The sequence below is a fragment of the Panthera pardus genome, unplaced genomic scaffold (genome assembly GCF_024362965.1).
Source record: "Panthera pardus isolate Hobbes unplaced genomic scaffold, ASM2436296v1 HiC_scaffold_17, whole genome shotgun sequence".
Lineage (NCBI taxonomy): Eukaryota > Metazoa > Chordata > Mammalia > Carnivora > Felidae > Panthera > Panthera pardus.
In genome coordinates, this window is record NW_026526732.1 from 23077577 (window position 1) to 23096947 (window position 19371).

At 39.3% G+C, this 19371-nt stretch overlaps 1 protein-coding gene across 13 annotated transcripts in view; it reads right to left on the reverse strand.

The window, feature by feature from the left end:
• The window catches only part of AIG1 (androgen induced 1), a 313679-nt gene extending 298322 nt beyond the window's left edge, over positions 1-15357 (reverse strand). For 2 of the 13 annotated variants that reach the window (XM_019425103.2, XM_019425092.2), the window contains exon 1: positions 15092-15340. In XM_019425103.2, coding sequence (XP_019280648.1) covers positions 15092-15232 — 141 coding nt within the window. In that variant the 5' untranslated portion in view covers positions 15233-15340. Of the gene's footprint in view, positions 1-14606; positions 14967-15091 lie in introns of those variants that run through there. The other 11 variants (XM_019425102.2, XM_019425095.2, XM_053904420.1 and 8 more) reach the window with 10 other exon arrangements.
• Positions 15358-19371: the final 4014 nt, after the last annotated feature.

The following is a 19371-nucleotide window of genomic DNA, read 5'->3' on the forward strand; positions in this document are numbered from 1 at the left end:
AAATTTTAAATTTTTAAAATTATTGTGAATGTTCATCCTTTCCATATATCTATATCTATATATATGTCTATATATATACATACACACACATATATTTCTGTGATCCCTAATATTCAGATGAAGAAACTATGGCACAAAGCAGAGGTTTTATTCAAGAGTCTGTGTACTTAATCACTGAACTCTATCCTTTGTGAACACTATACTTAGAGAAGTAATCACTTTCATCTTAAAATGACCACGGTTCTCTTAAACTGTGGTTCTTGTCCCTGATTATAGGTATATATGTAACAATTATAATAATAACAGATAACACCTATTAAGTATCTGATACATGCTAGGCATTAAGCTATGCAATTACCTCATTTAATTCTCACTCCTCTCTGTGAGAGATACTATCATTATTACCATTTAGCAAATAAAAAAAATAGGCCTTAGAGAAGATAATAAATTTACCCAGAGTCAGATCACTGGTAGATGGGAAGGCTGGGATTCAAATTCAGTCTGATTCCTGAACCTAAGTGCTCACGTCTTATGCTATAAAGCCTCTATATAACAGGCATACAACATGTTGTATATAATTCTCCAATAAACTGAAAGTATATTTTACTACAAGTTACATGTTAAGCATTATCATTATCATTTTATATATTATTGAATTATAAACAAATAACTTGTGAAACATAAATGTTCTTTCATCATATACAAATAGTTGCAAAATAACCAAAGACTTCTTAATGTATTTGTAGTCAGGGATTTAAGTTCAACAATTTTTCCTATATTCACTTTGGTAGATCTTTGTGCACTACATGAAGAGGCTTTCTTACCCTCTGACTTTTTGTAGGATTTAGTCAATGAGGAATACTGTCAGGAAATCAGACAGAGGAAGGAAAGGAAACTTGGGGTATTTGTTTTACTTACTCAGTTCCTGAAAGGTCCCTGCATGCTGCATGAGCACCAAAGTCACCGCTCAGGTCTAGCAGTGGTAACCTGCCCCCCTGTTATTAGCCTGCAGGTTTTGTATTGTATCTTATGACTTCTCTATTTACTCTGTCCACACTTGTAAACCATTCCTTCATTAAACTCACTCAAATTGCCCAATTTATGTGCCATCTTTCTTCTCTGACAGATCATAGAAGTGATCTGTTCTCACATAGAACACATGCTTTCATATTTTAGAAGAGGATATTTCCCCATTCTACATGCATTCTTTTTTTTTTTTTAATTTTTTTTTTTTAACGTTTTTATTTATTTTTGAGACAGAGAGAGAGCGTGAACAGGGGAGGGGCAGAGAGACAGGGAGACACAGAATCCGAAACAGGCTCCAGGCTCTGAGCAGTCAGCACAGAGCCTGACGCGGGGCTCGAACTCATGGACCGTGAGATCATGACCTGAGCCGAAGTCGGACGCTTAACCGACCGAGCCACCCAGGCGCCCCTCTACATGCATTCTTAATGTTCATACGTCTCTTTAAAAAAAATAGCAAAGATGTATCACTATAATTACAAAGAAAATGATGTGTAATGTTATAGCTAACATACTTTCTTCAGACTCCTGATGTAGCCTTTCAGATTGGCTCTAGTCAATCATTCCTGACTCAGCTAAAGTACAATTTTCATGCAAGACGAATGGAATGTACAAGAAAACCCATGATCATCGTGCACTGCAAATTATTCTTGCTCACTTTATCCATGTCAATTCTGTCCTAATTAGGATGTTGTAGGCAATTGAAGATTTATGTTTGGCTCAAATACGTATGAGCCCAAACTAAATGTGCTTAATAGCACTGGTTTTTGTAAACACAGAGTCAAAGACAGCTAATCTTTCATACTTATGAGATACGTAATGAAATATTTGCAGGGCATCTCCTGGACAGAAAATTGTTAAGTTTAAGCATCTTGAGTGATCAGTGAAAGTAGTTTTCTATTCATAGTGTCAACTAGAATATAGAGACATAAGTACTCCAAATATGTGACAGTGTGTATTTGGATTGATTTAAGATCGTCTCTTGATTGAAGATAATCTTTTGAAGACTTTATTATAATAATTCTGCCTCTAAGAATTTATCTGAAGAAAATAATCACAAATGTGTGTAAAGATTTATCTGTTCCCCGCGACAATCAATATGAGCATCCATATTAAGGAATATGCAGTCATTAAAATGAGGTTATGGAAGAATGTATAATGGCAGAGGCAAATGTTTACAAAATATGCTAAGCGGGAAAAAAAAGGAATTAACATTATATGTAAGCTACTTCTGGTGCCAGCCAAGATGGAGAAAACTGACTATAGACTATCATTCTCACTAATTACAACTAATAACCCTGAAAAAAAAAACACAAAAATCAACTACCTGAGGATGTTGATAAGTACACATAGCAGATGGATTGGGAACTAACATAAAAACTTGAATAAGGATGCATAAGGGGTGAGGTTGGTGGATTTTATTTTTCCTTTCTTCCCTAAATTTGACCTGAGGGTGAGCTGAGTCTTGGGATCATGCAGCTAGCACTGACAGCACAAATTCTAGGAAAAATAGCCAGAAGACTGAGGAAAAGATTCCCACATTTTAGAGATCATGAGGGAGACCTTTCCCCGCCCTCTACTTTTCCCTCTTTTATTTTCCTCTCAGCTACAGAGCTACACTGGCAATAGCACAGTGGAAAACCCATCTCTCTAGCCAGAGGAATTGGGAAAAGGAAGCCCTCGTGTACAGAGAGTATTGGAGGGTTATGGGTTTTCTTCTCTTGCTGCATCCCTGTGAAGGCAGCCGCAATTGTGTAGGACTACATGACAGTATGGGAGGCTAAAATTCTGAAAGCATTCCATTTTCTGGCCAGAGGAACCAAGAAAAGGAGCATCTGAGAATTGAAAAGTATGGGAGAAATCATGGAGAGAGAAGAGCTGAAAAAGGTAACTCTCAGCAAACTAGGAAAAGAAGGGAAGATACTCAAATTGATAGATTATTTGCAACACGATTTATAGCTAACATCATAATGAACTGCAAAAGAGTTTTACTCCTGATAAAGAAATAAGGCAAGGATATCCACTCTCACAACTTCTGTCCAGTATTGTACTAGAAGTCTTAACCAATGCAATAAAACATGCGAAAGAAATAAAAGCCATGAAGATTGGGGGAAAAAAAAACTGTCTCTATTAGTAGATGACGTGACTATATATATATAAAAAAGAAAATCCCATGGAATCTATGGCAAAGTTCTTAGAATGAATAAGTGAATTTAGCATCTCTATATACTATATATTAACAATAAACAAAACAATACTATGTTTCACTGAGGAGAATATACACATGGCAAGCAAGCACATGAAAATATGTGGAATATTATTAGCCATTTGAGAAATACAAATTATAACCACAATGAGATGCCACCACACACCAATCAAATGGCTAAGATGACAAATAACATCAACTAACTGGCAAGAATGAGGAGAAACTGCATTGCTCACACATTGCTGGTGGAAATGAAAAATGGTACAGCCACTCTGTTGTCCTGGGAAGTTTCTTTTAAAACAAAGTTTGCAAAGTTAAAAAAAGAATTTACATAAAATATGTAAAAATGAAAAAAAATAAATCAAATGAAATAATAAAATAATAATAATAATAATAATAATAATAATAATAAACTAAGTCTGCAAATGCCACACAACCCGGCAATTGCCTTCTTAATTTTTCTGCCACAGAAAGGAAAACTTATGTTGACACGAAAACCTGTGCATGAAGGTTCACAGCAGTTTTATTCATAATAGCTCAAAACTTGGAACAATCCAGATGTCCTTTAATGGGTGGCTAGTTAAACTGTGGTACATTCATACCATGAAATACTACTCAGCAATAAAAAGGAACAAACTATTGACACATATAACAACTTGGGTGAATCTCCAGAGGATTATTCTGAGTGAAAAAAGCCAATTCTAAGAAGTTATGTGTATATCAATTCATTTATATAAGATTCTTGAAATGACAAAGTCATAGAAATGGGAAATAAATTAATGGTTGCCAGGGGGCAGGGATGAGGTAGAGGAAGAAGGTGCATGCATCCATAAAAAGGTTACATGAGGGGTCCTGGTGGTAAGGGAACTGTTTCATATCTTGACTGTTTAAATGTCAATATCCTGGTTGTGATATACTAAAGTTGTACAAGACGTCACTACAGGGGGAAACTAAGTAAAGCCTACGCTGATCTCTCTGTGTTGTATCTTACAATTGACACGAATCTACAACTGTCTCAATAAAAATGTCATTTAAATATAAAAGATTTACTTGCCATTTCCAACAACATGGATGGGCCTAGAGAGTATCATGCTAAGTGAAGTAAGACAGTCAGAGAAAGACAAATACCATATGCTTTCACTCATATGTGGAATTTGAGAAACAGATGAACAAACTAAGAAAAAAAGAGACAAAAAAACATACTCTTAAATATAGAGAACTGGTAGTTTCCGGGGGGGGGGAGAGGGGGAAAACAGATAAAGTGGACCAAGAGTACACTTACCGTGATGAGCACTAAGAAATGAATTGAATTGTTGAATCATTAAATGGTACACCTGAGACTAATATAACACCGTACATTAATTATACTTGAAAAAATTTGATAAAAGAATAATTTTTCAAGTACCGTTTATAATAGTACTAATAAAAATAAAACACACAGGTATAAATCTAATAAAATATGTTGTAGGAGCCATAGGCTGAGAACTACTAAACTCCGATGAAAGAAACTGAAGATCTCAATAAATGGAGAAGTATATTATGTGCATGAATTGGATGAGTAAATATTGTTGTCAATTTTCTTTAAATTGTTCTACAGATTCAATGAATCTCTCTCAAAAACTCCCAGCAGGATTATTTATAGATACTGACAAGGGTGTTCTACAAAGTAATTAGACTAGCCTCAACAAATCTTGAAAAAGAAGAAAGTTGGAAGACCCCCACTACCTGCTTTGAAGACGCATTAGAGTAAAGCTGCAGGAATGAACACAGTGTGGTTCTTGTGAACAGACAAACACGTACAGCAGTAACAGACCTACAATGTAGTTAAATTGATTTTGGACAAAAATGAAAGGACAGCCTTTTCAAGAAATGGTCCTGGAACAATTGTACACCCATATGCAAAAAAACAAGGTGGGGGTTGGGGGGGGGGCGGATTCAACATTTACCTCACACCATACCCAAAAAACAAAGTCAAAATAGATCATAGGCCTAAATGTAGAATCTAAAACTATACAACTTCTAGACAGAATTAGAGGAGAAACTCTTTGTGAGCTTGGGTTGAGTAAAGAGTTCTTAAATAAACATCAAAAGTATGTTCCATAAAAGAAAAAAACGTACTTAACTGGATGTCATCAAAAGGATAAACTTCGGCTCCGCAAAAGGCACTGCTAATAAAATGCCAAGATACCCCAGGAAAAAAAGTTTACAAATCACATATTTGGCAGAGAACTGTTATTTGGCAAACACAAACGCTCTCAAATCCTAACAATAAGAAAACAATCTATTTTTTTAATGAGCAAAAGATTTGAACGGACATTTCAAAGACCATACACGTATGACAAACAATGCGCAGTAAAAGATGCTTAACATCATTAGGCATGAGGGAAACTCAAACTAAAACTACAATGAGATACGACGACACAGCTGCAGGAATCATTACGCTAGAAGAAAGACTGACAATGCCACACACTGATGAGGACACAGAGCAACTGGAACTCTCAAGCGTCGCTAATGGCAATGCAACGTGGCGCCTGCATTCTGGAAAACAGGCTGGTGGTCTCTTATCAAGTCAAACATATATTTGCCGTATAACCAACCAATTCCACTACCCTCCAAAATGAAAACTCATGTTCATATAAAAACTTGTATGTAAATGTTTATAGCAGCTTTTTTCATAATCACCTCAAACTAGAAAAAACTCAAACTACTCTAACTTATGAATAATCAACAAAATGATACATCAATGCCACGGAATACTACTCAGCAATAAAATGGAACAAACTATTATTGTATACAACGTGGAGGGATCTGAAATGCATTATGCTAAATGAAAAGAGCCAGACTCAAAAACTACATATGGTATGCCTTATATATTTTTCTAGAAAGGCAAAACTATAGGAATAGAGAACAAATCTGTGGTCCCAGGGAAGGATTTGACTATAAGGAGTCAGCATAAAATGATATTTTTATGTGATCATGGCTACATGACTCTATGCATCTGTCAAAAATCACTGAACTGTGCACCAAAAAGTGAAATTTGGTGTATGTTAATTTTATTTAGTTTTACATATTTAAAAAAATTTTTTAATGTTTATTTATTTTTGAGAGACAGAGAGAGACAGACAGAGCACAAGCAGGAGAGGGGCAGAGAGAGAGGGAGACACAGAAAGTGAAGCAGGTTCCAGGCTCTGAGCTGTCAGCACAGAGATCATGACCTGAGCCCAAGTCAGACACTTAACTGACGGAGACACCCAGGCCCCCCTGGTGTATGTTAATCTTAAAAATGAATGCACACAAATCATATGTATACACTGAACTTGTGTTTTAAAGACAAGTATGTGTATATATATATATATATGTATATATATATATATATATATACAGCTCAAAAGGCAAATACCAAAATACTAACATTGGTATCTCTGAGTAATAAATATTGTTCTGTATAACTCAAAAACATAACTTTTTACAAAGAATGTAATTTTTTGTGAAATCTGACTCTATATGCATGTATACATATACTTATATATCTGCAGTCTGATTCTCTATGAATGCTTCTGTGTGTGAAGTTCTGAAATACCATCTTGAAGCACTAAAATGCTAAGATGTACAGAAAATTAGGGATCATTAAGATGGAATATACTCTTTCCTGTAGCCTTCTGTATTGCACAAATTTTCGATAATTCTACATATTATTTTTTTTTAATTTTTTAATGTTTATTTGAGAGAGAGAGAGAGAAAGAGAGAGTGTATGTGAGTGGGGGAGGGGCAGAAAGAGACAAAGAATCTGAAGCAGGTTCCAGGCTCTGAGCTGCCAGCCAGAGCCCAGTTGGGGCTCAAATTCATGAACTGCGAGATCATGAGCTGAGCAGAAGTCGGATGCTTAACCGACTGAGCCAGCCAGGTGCCCGTCTACATATTATTTTTGATATCAAAATTTTATTTTTAAAAATTTTTTTAAAGGGATATATTTTTTTTAACGTTTATTTATTTTTGAGACAGAGTGAGACAGAGCATGAACGGGGGGAGGGTCAGAGAGGGAGACACAGAATCCGAAGCAGGCTCCAGGCTCTGAGCTGTCAGCACAGAGCCCGACATGAGGCTCGAACTCATGGACCACGAGATCATGACCTGAGCCGAAGTCGGACGCTTAACTGACTGAGCCACCCAGGCGCCCCGATATCAAAATTTTAAATTATAACCCAGTCTGACAGGTCTAAGTCAATGCAAAGGGGCTAGATCATTGTCTGACTTTTTAGAATCCCAGGCTTCTAAAGCACTGTAATGAACACATTCCATTTTCTCAAGATTGAGAATGAGAGTAATTCTTGCTACTTTGCAAATTCAAACAATTTCTCTGGTTATTCTTGATTAGCATATCTTGATCAAGCTTATCAAAGCTACATTCCACTCCACAACGGACCTGATCAAGGGGCCTTTCACATTCAAAGAGAGCTCCCTGCTCACCAGACTGGGGCAGGACTACTCTGCAGGTGAGAAATGGGCCCTTTAACTGCCTAGCTACAGACTGCCAGACACAAAAGAAAGCTATGTTGTTACTGAAGCAGTAAGGTTTTTCCAAATATGCTTGGATCACAGGAACATCTGATTCAATATGGAAAATTGTACTATTGTTCACACTTCCACAGAAACATATGACATTTCAGGGCAACGCAGAGAAACAAATGAAAACCCTCAAGAGCAGCTACCAATTTTGCTAAATGTTATACCAGACATGAAGGATGGCGGGGACGGGGAAAAAAGTGACCTCAACCAGTGGTCAGATGACTTTCTGTAATTTCAATAACATTTGCAACTAAGAAAGGGGAATGGGTGATTATATCATCAACTATTTCCCCCACTCTGACAAAACCAGGCCCCTATTTTATGTCTAATCCAAAAGAAACATTTTTCAAAGAGGGTGAAGTGGATTCTGTGTGAAGCATTATACTCGCAATTCTTCCCCCAGGTTAGGAAAAAGCATGATTTCCTTAAAATTTATGGGCACATTTTAGGGTCAAGTCCAATTCTACTGAAAAAAAAAAAAAAGTGCTGTTTCACCCTCTTTGTGTAATATCCAAACAAAACACAACAAACAAACAAACAAAACCCCACCTAATTTTGTTCACTGAGTACTCAATGAACTACTGGCCTTTACATGGCACTTTGTGGTTTTGACTGGCAAAACTAAGTACCATAGTTACATAATGATACACAGAATCTCTTCTCAAGATATTTTATTTCCTATTTAAAATCAAGCCATGAACTAGAGTCAAGAATATTTTATTATAAGTACGTAAGTAAATATAAGACAAACTTAAATGCATTAGTATACTTATGCAATTTATTTTTAGTATTTTTTTAATGTCCAAAATTCTTAGCATGTCTAAACGCAAAAAAATGCATCCCCTAGGTATACTTGACCATTTCCTGCTCTTTGAACACCCCAAGCTTTTCAACATCTGAGCCCTTATTTATCCTGCTCCCTCTGTGGTTTTCTTAAATTCTTTTGCAATAAGGATTTAGATAACAAAAATAAATACCTAGATTATATTACTTTAAACCTCTACAAAAATGCCTTTACCCAGTCAAAATATAAGACCATGTTTTTGGCTTTCATAAAATCTTGATATAAGAAACATCAATTATAAAAATATTTCTATGTATTCTGCTAAAAATCAAAGGCATTATTCATCCACTATGCTGCCCAATGTCCTTTAAAATTTGTTGGTTTTTTTAATGTTTATTTATTTTTGAGACAGAGAGACAGACAGAGCAGGAGTGGAGGAGGGGCAGAGAGAGAGGAAGACAGAATCCGAAGCAGGCTCCAGGCTCTGAGCTGTCAGCACAGAGCCGGACATGGGCCAAATTCACGGGTCACGATATCATGACCTGAGCCAAAGTCCTTCCTTTAACAGACTGATCCACCCAGGTGCCCCATACCCAATGTCCTTTACATGACAACGGACATGACATGTCCATTACATTACAGGACAATGTCCTTTACATGAAATTGCTTGAATTTGCAAAGTAGCAAGAATTACTCTCCCTCTGAGAGAGAAATACCCTTGAAAAACCAATGCCTGGAAAGAACTATATTTTTCCTGATAAATTGCTACGCTTCTTTCATCCAATGCTAGGATCAAAACTGTATTCTTTTTTGCCTTGGTTGCCCTGAAGATCGGCTAAATTTGGTTTTCAACTGCAATAAGTAACCCATCCCTGGTGTCTGAGACATACACATTTGTCTCTTTCTTTTACTTTAAAGTTGTAATTTTTTTACATCCTGTTTTTAATTATGTCACAATAAGAGTCACCTGAAATATGTTCTGAACTATGTTTAAGTATGTTTTAAATACAGTAGGCAGAACTAATATATTGAGGCTGTATCCTATAAGCTATTCCATGTTAAACCACAAAACAAAAACAGTTTGGCCTAGAGCAGTATGTATCAAGCTAGAACACGCACAGGAGTCACGTAATGGTCTTATTAGAAGTCTGGATTATTTATATTCAGGGGTGCCTGAGAGGCTCAGTCAGTTAAGCCTCTGAACAGTTGATCTCAGCTCAGGTCTTGATATCTCAAGCCCCGCACTGGGCTCTGCGCTGGGCGTTCAGCCTACTTAAAAAAACAAAAGAAGACAAAACCAAACAAAACAAACGTTGGATTCTATTCAGAAGGTTGGGAGTGGAGCCTGAAGTTCCACATTTCTAATGGGCTCCCAGGTAAGATCATTCCTGCTGGTCCTCAGACCACACTTTGGGGAGGCCGGGTCTAAACAAATGTCCTGGTAATGCATGAATGAAAAGTCAGCACAAGAGAAACAACGAATAAAATGGAACCCTAAGAAACTAGAACCCTCAAAATGGTGAACACTACAAATCAGAGCAAATGGAATAGCCTATTTCTGTGTCAGTCTTTAAAAATCAAAATGTCTCGGGCCACCTGGGTGGCTGAGTCAGTTGAGCGACCGACTTGGGCTCAGGTCATGACCTCGTGGTTCGTAAGTGTGAGCCCCAAGTCAGGTTCTGTGCTGACAGCTCAGAGCCTGGAGCCTGCTTTGGATTCTGTGTCTCCCCCTCTCTCTGCCCCTCCACCCCTTGCACTCTATCTCTCTGTGTCTCGAAAATAAACATTAAAAAAAATTTTTTAAATCAAAATGTCACATATTCAAGATCAGTATTAATTTTTTATATAACAAATGTCCAGTTCATGTTTTTCAAAGAAGTTGATTCTGACTCACGTGTTATACATTCTACCATATACATCTGAATAAAATTTTGGTTGATATGTTTCAAAAATCCCTGTTACTCTCAATGTTTTAGGGGGAAATAGGACAGGAAAACTCATTGGATATTTGGAAAGTTTCCATTTATTCAAATGTTTACGTTTACAAATGTTTATTATACTCCACCACTACTTTGAAGCCTCAACATACAATTGCCTTTTTCTTTTAATTTATTTATTCTGGTTGTATTCTAATTCTTCATTTTTACCATCTTGGGGAGCAATTCCTGTATAACTTGGAGAATTATCCTTTAATCCTCCAGTAAGTGAATGAATCTGCATCATTTCAAGAAAATTAATCAGCTGTGATGCTGGTTAAGGAAATACTTCAACATTGGTTCATTTCAATTTTCTTTCTTTCTAGCTCATTTCCAGTTCAGAGAGTGTTCGTGCTCCTGGCATGAGATGTTGCATAACGTCACAGAGAAGAAAAGACCTAGTTTTTCCAATCTTGTTCAGTTTTTATAGACTCTCATAGTGCCTGTTGTTAGTTTCATATCAGATGCAGTAGGCAAAAATCTGTATTTTGGTTGAAGCTAAAATTAACCAGTTACCTAATACACATAAAGAACTAGTTGAGTCACTGTATAAGTACAATAGCATTTAAGTTTTTTTCTGGGTCAGAGGATTTAAAGCCAAGTGTACTAGTTTTCTATTGCTGCTGTAACAAATTACCATAATTTTAGTGACATGAACAGCACAAATTTATTATTTTATAGTTCTGGAGGTCAGAAGTCCAAAAGTGGGTCTCACTGGACTAAAAATCAAGGTGTCAGCAGGACTGTGTTTCTTCTCAAGGCTCTAGAGAAGAATTTATTTCCTTGCTGTCTTCAGCTTCTAGACACCTCCCACATTTCTTGGCTCTTGGCCCCTTCCTCCACCTTCCAACCCAGCAGTGTTGCGTCTCTCTGTGACTTTCTTCCACAGACACATCTTCTTCCAACTGATTCTTCCCTTCTGCCTCCTTCCATTTTAAGAACCTTTGTGATTACACTGGATCACATGGATAATCTGGGATAGCCTCCCTATTTTGATGTCGGCCAACTAGCAACCTTAATTTCCCTTTGCCGTGTACCCGAACATACCCATGGGTTCTAGGGATGAAGATGTGGACGTCACGGAGGACTCGTTAGTCTGCCTACCACACCAAGCCAGTATTCCATTTCTATTTACTGACTTGAATTTCTGAAACACTCTAGTTCTCTTATAGTTTTTCAATGCTAGGAAAAGAAGTTCTTGGGGAAGAACACTGTAGGATTACCGATAGCAGTAACTTGTGCTTGTTTTGAAGCATGAGCTCTCATTCTACTGGGATGACTCTAACACTCAAAGGAAGATAGGGCTATAGCTGGAATGGCCAATACCACATAACCGGTTATCTGCTTCCGGATACATGCAGCCTGAGAGTCCTTCCTGACTTACGTTCTAGTAAACTGATGCTGTGGAACATAGAATCAGACTGTGGCCACCAGGATAACATCCTGGCTCTGCAATCCAAGTTGGTTAGAAAAAGGGCCTTCTCGTTAAAGTTTTAGAAGCGAATCCCGCCTCCAAAATTGCTCTAATGAGTTTAGAATCATTAAAATTGTCCAAGGCCCTAAGGTAATAAAGTTTATAGTTTGTTTTAAAAAAAATTTTTTTAATGATTATTTATTTTTGGGAGACAGAGAGAGTGGGGTAGGGGCAGAGAGAGAGGGAAATAAAGAATCTGAAGCAGGCTCCAGGCTCTGAGCCATCAGCACAGAGCCCAACACGGGGCTCAAACCCACGAAGCACGGGATCGTGACCTGGGCTGAAGTCAGACGCTCAACCAACTGAGCCACCCAGGTGCCCCTATAGTTTGTTTTAAACATGCAAAAAAATGAAAAGTCAAATGGGTAAATTAGAGTAGCCTGATCTCTTCATGCCATTACTAAGGACTGACAGTTTGTCTGTTTCAACAGCATACCGTGCTTAAATTCTGAAGACACTAAGTCTCTAATAATTAAAAAAATAATACTTTGCACCAATGTTTTTATGAATATATTCTAGACATACTTCCTCACAGGAACTCTTTTTTTTTTTAATTTTTTTATCTTTATTTTTGAGAGAGAGAGAGAGAGACAGAGTGTGAGTGGGGGAGGGGCACAGAGAGAGAGGGAGACACAGAATCCAAAGCAGGCTCCAGGCTCTGCGCTGTCAGCACAGAGCCCGACGTGGGGCTCGAACTCACAAACCATGAGGTCATGACCAGAGCTGAAGTCGGACGCTTAACCGACTGCGCCACCCAGGCGCCCCAGGAACTCTTGATTAAAGATAATTATTCTATCTCAATCAGAAGTCACAGAAAGTAAAAAGTCTGAACAACTGGCTTGAAGGCACTATACAAACTGAATCTAAATATGAAACAAACAGAATCAAATTTGAATTCCTTGCCAGAATTCTAGTAGGTAAGAGTATGTTTGTGGTGATTATATATTGAAAACAGGCATGTCCAATCATCAAACGCTTAAATATAAATTGCAGGGCAGTTCAAGTACAGCCAAATTGGCTCTACTCTGGTATCATGTCACAGAAAGGTTGTGAGAGGTATACTGTTTCCTGAGAGCCTTATTTTGTAACACACGTAAGCAATGCCAACATGAGAAGTAGTCCTCTCTCACGGGCTGACACTCTCAAATTTTACCCCCCTCACCTGCTGACCCCCTTCCTTACCTCCCCAAACTGTTCTTAATGCAAAGGTACTTCTGAGAACTGTTCATAGTTTCCATGGCCCTGGTAGGGTCTCCATCAGTATTTCAACTCATCACCGCTCCTTGGCAACACACAAGTGGGCCAGCTCTTAGTGCGATCTGATTAAGGAATGCGATAAGGTAGTGATCCAAGAGGAATTTTATTCACGCAGCCCCTAAAAGAATTCCGAAAATCTATGCACATATTTTTAAATAACATCTAAACATTTTTAACGTAAGTTTAAACACTTGAAAAAGGAACATGATTTTGAATGCTCTGATACATATTTATCAGAACCTCAGGGCTGCAGATTTCACTCATTCAATCTACAGAAAATGTCTGCTCTATAACATAATTGGCATAGCCAATCCTCATTGACAAGCCAATCAACCCAATAAAACTTTCTGTCCAAACAAGTCTGACTTCGTTTTTCAATCAAATGTGAAGAGAGTCTTGGTGACAATCCATATTCAGAATGCTAAAAGGAACCAGCACAGAGCCTTGTCGTGTGCTCATCTCTTGCATGAATGAGGAGGAAGAAAGAAGAACTAGCAGACATTATCCATGCTCAGAGGCAGATCAGTTTCAAGAAAAAGATGGAAGTTGAGGATCTGAAAACTGAAACCGTTGAAACACTCTATGCCCTGAGAAGTCTTGTTGCCCAAGGGCATGTGCATAGTTTGGAAACTGCTGCGAAAAGATACTTAAATTCTTTTTGGAAAGTGAAACAAATTTAAAACGGTATTTCTAAACAAAAAGCCCTCCACTGCATTTCTTTGAGGGATCCTAAGCCTTGGAAATATCTTAGAACACGTATCACATTCTCTTCATCAAAACGGAGGGTCAACAATAAAAGATTATAATCTTGCTTGTGCAGCCAATCTCATATATAATCTTGGATGGGCAGTTCTGGCATCCTAGGAATTGCTTCTACATTTTCTCTAGTCTTTGGAACTCCTTGATTTGTTCTAACCCTCTACCCATATTTGGTCATTGTTTAGTGTAACCACACAGCCTAAATTAGTCACCTTTCACCCCTAAACTCCTAGATTTCACCCCGTGTCATTATTGGGCCTTATGCTCATGTTCTGATGCTCTGGCCTTTTCAGTGCCAGAAGTGGATAAGCTTTATTTCAAAAAAATAAAAACAACCAAAAAAAAAAAAAACAAAAACAAAACAAAACAACCCCAAACCAAGTGCAGCTGCCAAGGTTATGCTGTTGTGTCATCAGAACTGTTTATGCAAACCACTGCAGACTTTAGGGGGAAAGATAAGGAGTGTAAAGTCTTACTGGTAATGTATTTTGAAAGCCTCTCTCCTAATGTTTCTGGGAGAAAGGTTAGAAGTAAATTACTGACAATGGGTAAGAAAACAGATGCGAAGAAGACAACTTTATTAGGCGCTTTCTCTTCTTTATGAGGATTTTGGTTCTCTCTGAGGAAGCTCCAAGTAATTCAACAATACCCAGGTTTCCTTCTGTTGCTGCAACTTGATCCCACGGTGGGTGCTCTGGGAAGCACGCTGAGGGCGAATGGGTCTGAGGCCACTCATGACCAAGGTCGTCTGATCCATTTGTTGAGACTCTTTCCGTGTCACCTCTTAGAAGCTGGTCTGGGTTCCCCTCCAAACAGCCCCACCACCTGGCTGTGCCCACCTCCATTCGTGCCCCAGCTACCAGGTAACGGGTGGTTCAGAGGTGCTGCTGCGGGGGGCAGCCAGGCCTTTAGACGCAATCACTGGGGGAGAGGCGAGGACACGGGTGGAGGCTGGAGGCGCGCGCAGGTGCCGGCGCACCCACGCACGCACACACACACGGACTCGGGGTGCAGGGCGGACGGGGGAGGGGAGCGGAAGGCCTTACCAGATCAATGAACGTCAGGAATTTCCAGCTCCCGCCGTAGGTCTGATGCGAGGGCATTTCGATGGCCTTGTAGTTGCACAGGATAGAACAGTAGGACAGCAGGATCGCCACCCGCAGCACCTGGCACGGGACAAGCGCCATGTTCGCAAAAGGCCTGGCAGGCTGGGCGGCGACGAGGAAGGGCGGGAGCGCAGGGCGCGCGGGGGCGGGTGCCGGGGGAACCCTGGAGCGGCCGGCCGCGGGGCGGGGCGGGGCGGGGCGGAGCGGGGCGGGGTCTGCGGCGGGCGCGCCCCGCGGGACCGGCGACCGCTAGCGCCCGGCGACCTGCGCGGGCGGGGCGGCGTCGGCGGACACTAGCTGCTGCCGCGGCCGGGCGGCGTGGCGTCAGCTCCTTCGTCATCTCCGTCATTCTGCTCCCGCGTTCGAGGGGCCCCGGGAGACCCGGCCCGGGCGCCCCCTAGGCGTCCCACGGGTGGGTGGGCGGCCTCCGAGTGCGACCAGGGCTCGGGAAGCGCGCGCCGCTCTCCCGGGCCGCGGCGGGTGGCCTCTGCCGGCCGGAGAGGGAGCGTGGTCCGCAGAGAGCGGGCGGGAAACCTGCCCTGACGGAGGGGACCCCAGTGTGGACAGACGTCGCCGCCGCGGGGACTGCGCCGGAGGGGGTTCCTGCTGGCCAAGGCGGGTGCTCAGCGCGGAGGGACCGGTGGAGGCCCGGCCGTGGGGTGTGAGCCCGCGCGCCGGTGGCTCCCGAGTGACTTAGTTTTGAACCCAACTGGATTTTTAGTGATAGACCACTGTTAATCGCTGTGAGATTCCCTTATGAATTCTGTTCCAGCGGATGGCCTGCCCCGTGCTTTTTCCCAGGAGGTTTATAAATAGCGTGTCAATGTATGATACAACAGGACCGACTATGAACTTTGGACGAGAGGTTTATAAATAAAAAAATAAAAAAATATAAAAATTTATAAATTTTATAAATTAAAATTGTAGAGACAGCGGTGTCAGATAATGGTTTCTGGTTCGAGATTGCTTTCAGCTTCAAAACAAATCGGTCGGAGTTGGGAAGCAAACCCCGGGTGTGTAATTCAATACTAATCTTTTGAGGGTTAAACTGGTATTGCCCTTTTACTTATTTTTTCCTACCGTACAATAGCAAGGCTTAATGGAAGGAAAATAACTATAAACTGGATTCCCTCTGCCTTCCAGTAAATGTTGTCACAGTGAAGTTGCTCAGTCTGTGGGCAGCATTCCTTTTTTTTTTTTTTTTTTTTAAATCGTGATCACATTTCAGCCAACCAGATGCAGGGTCAGATTATGAAAAGACAACATAGGTATTTCCTGTGGGTCCATTTAAAACAGGTGTCCTCTCCAAATAGTCTCTGAGTCACAGAACATGGAATTGGGGGGCAGGGAAAGAAGAGTGTTAGAGATAAAGTAGCAACTCATGAATGTTTTCCTGAATTTTTCCAATCAAACTCTAAACCGAAATAGAGAAACCTGGTAGATTTTTTTTTTAATTGTCCTTATGATTATGCTAACAAGAAACTGATGTCACACAAATCAAGGTAATTCCAGGAAGATTCTACCAGCATAAAACTGTTCATTATGGACAATTTGTAGTTTTATGTCTATGTAAAAGTTGGGTCTATTTCGTTTTAGTTGTCACGTTCATAAGATGGAAAAATTAAAAAGTGGATCCACTGAAGATCTTACTAAGTCCTTTGTAAAGTTTTACAAGTTAATATGATATTCCAAAAGCTTGATATACCCTTCCTGCTGTGCATTTTAGAAAACTATGAATAAGATTCTCATCCCCATCATTACAAAATATAACATTTTCATAAAGCCATTTAAGATTTAATTCTATGGTCAGTTTCTTTTTCAGTAAGTAATGATAACACTTAAATGTTTTGAACCTATTCTAATGGGTTTGCTTTTGCTATTTTGGATTTACTAATCATCATTAAATAGTTTTTCATTTTTTTTAATGAAACATCTGCGTAAACACTCAAATATTTTATGAGGGTGTCAGTGCACAAGCTTTGGAACTTCTTATTAACTATTAGCATATTCAGGTTGTTATTTTAACTTTTTTATACCGTATTTAATAATCTTAGTTATGTTTTAAAGGTATCCTTTGTGGGGCGCCTGGGCGGCTCAATTGGTTAAGCGTCTGACTTCTGCCCAGGTCATGATCTCACGGTCCTTGAGTTTGACCTGTCTGTGCTGACAGCTCAGAGCCTGGAACCTGCTTCAGATTCTGTGTCTCCCTCTCTCTCTGCCCCTCCCCTGCTTGCACTCTGTCTCTCTGTCTCCCAAGAAATAAATAAATACAAAAAAAAAAAAAAAAAGGTATTCTTTGTGAGGAAAATTTACTTTACACACAGATTGTGTTTTTACAGTGTAAATAATACAACGGGGTATTGCTCTTAAAAGTTCACTCAATAAAGGAAATCCCTTTTTATGAACTGTAATACCATTATTCATCGATAAGTTTTAAATGGTGATTCTGTGTTTGAATTAGAGAATACTGTTTTTCATTGTATAGAAGAAATTCCTGCATGTCACTTGTTTAGCCTTTTAATTTTACCACACAATTAGTAGTGATGAAGGAGAATAGCTTTATCCAGTTGAGTTGCAAAAAACATGTTTCCCAAGGGAACATTTCAAGACCCTGTGTTAATTTCTAGTTACCTTAGTGGTGTTCCTTGATTATTGTAATGGACTTTTAGTCTATACTGTATGGGCTGGAGATACTCTTCCTTAAGAACTTGTAAAAACTGGTACAGACTCTTCATTCTTTTTTAAAATTTTTTTGGAAGGAGAGGGGTTTGACATATTGGTGATGATAATCCTTGCTAATCTTGGAAATGACAGGGACCCCTGCCCTGTGTCTCCATTACATTGTATTCCAAGTAGCCAACTTCACGTAGCTGTGAGTCTTTGCTTAAAACTTCAGGAGGAAGGATTGTATACATGCATATCCTTGTAATAGTCAATGTTTATGCATTTCCTTTGGTTCCGTGTTTGCATTAGATAAGCATTTCCCAACAATATCAGTATACTTGAGAAAATCCTTTTTCCCCTTTCATATTTGTCTGCACCCAAGGGTAGAAGTTGGGATGTGTTTCTTGGGCATGGGGATAAAAAACCTCCTTGGCTTTGTAGAAGAGACACCTTTGGGTTGCTTATTTTTTCCTCATTATAAGAGTAGCATAGGTATGATATTGAAAGAGGAAAATTAAAAAATAAATTACCCCTCCTCTCATCAACCAGAGAAAACACTGCAAACATTTCAGCACATAGCTGCCAATCATTCTGCAATACATCCTTAGCTACTTGTGACATACTATGTAACAATTTGCATTGCACAGACTTTTATTTCATACGAATATTCTCTTACTATTTAAAACTCCTTGTAAAATCATGTTTAATAAGCTCGCATAGCATAACATAATAGGAACATATCAAATTTTTTAAAACTTTTGTCTGGTTTTGGATATTTACGTTGTTTCCAGTTTTTTGGGTTTTTTTGTCACTATAAATACAGTGTAACATCTGCATTTTGAATTGAGAAAGTCACTTTTTAATGATTATTTACAGCTCAAAACCACTTAAGAAACCACCCTTTTCTAATCTAATGTGTATGTTTCTTTACGCATGTTCATATGAACTGAGGTGCAAAGGAGCGTTCTTTTGCCCTAGAGGGCAGTTGGGAAAGATTAAGATCTAAGTAAAAGGAGTAAGTAAAAAATCACTCTTTTTCCAACAATTGCTGCTCACTGTAGATTTTTAAAATTACCTTAGATATGAAATCCAGTGCCAATGCGTTTCATTGGTCAGATGTTTTTGCCTTTAACCAGGAAAAGTTGTTACTTACACGTTAAATGAGCAGCAGCTATTAGCGGCTGTGCTGACATTGCTGGTTGCCTCGGTTTCCAAAGATTTAAAAATGGGCTGTGTTTGCTACAGAGAACCCTACTACATTATGAGATTGAGAAACTCCAAGGATGGTGTCATTCTATTATTTTCCAAAATCATGGAAAGCTTTAGAAAAAGTAGTGTTGAGGTGACACACAAGTCACCAGCTAGATCACATACAGATCTGAAGCATCCCCCTTGCTCCCTGAAGTCTGTTCGTGCATTTGTCAGTGATGTTCATCCTGCTCGGAACGTGTCTTTGGGTGCATATATCCAGATCCAGCACACCCAGCAGGACTTGGCATGAATCCACTTTGTCCCTCCTCAGGACACAGGATGCGGTCTTCCTGCTGTAAACCATT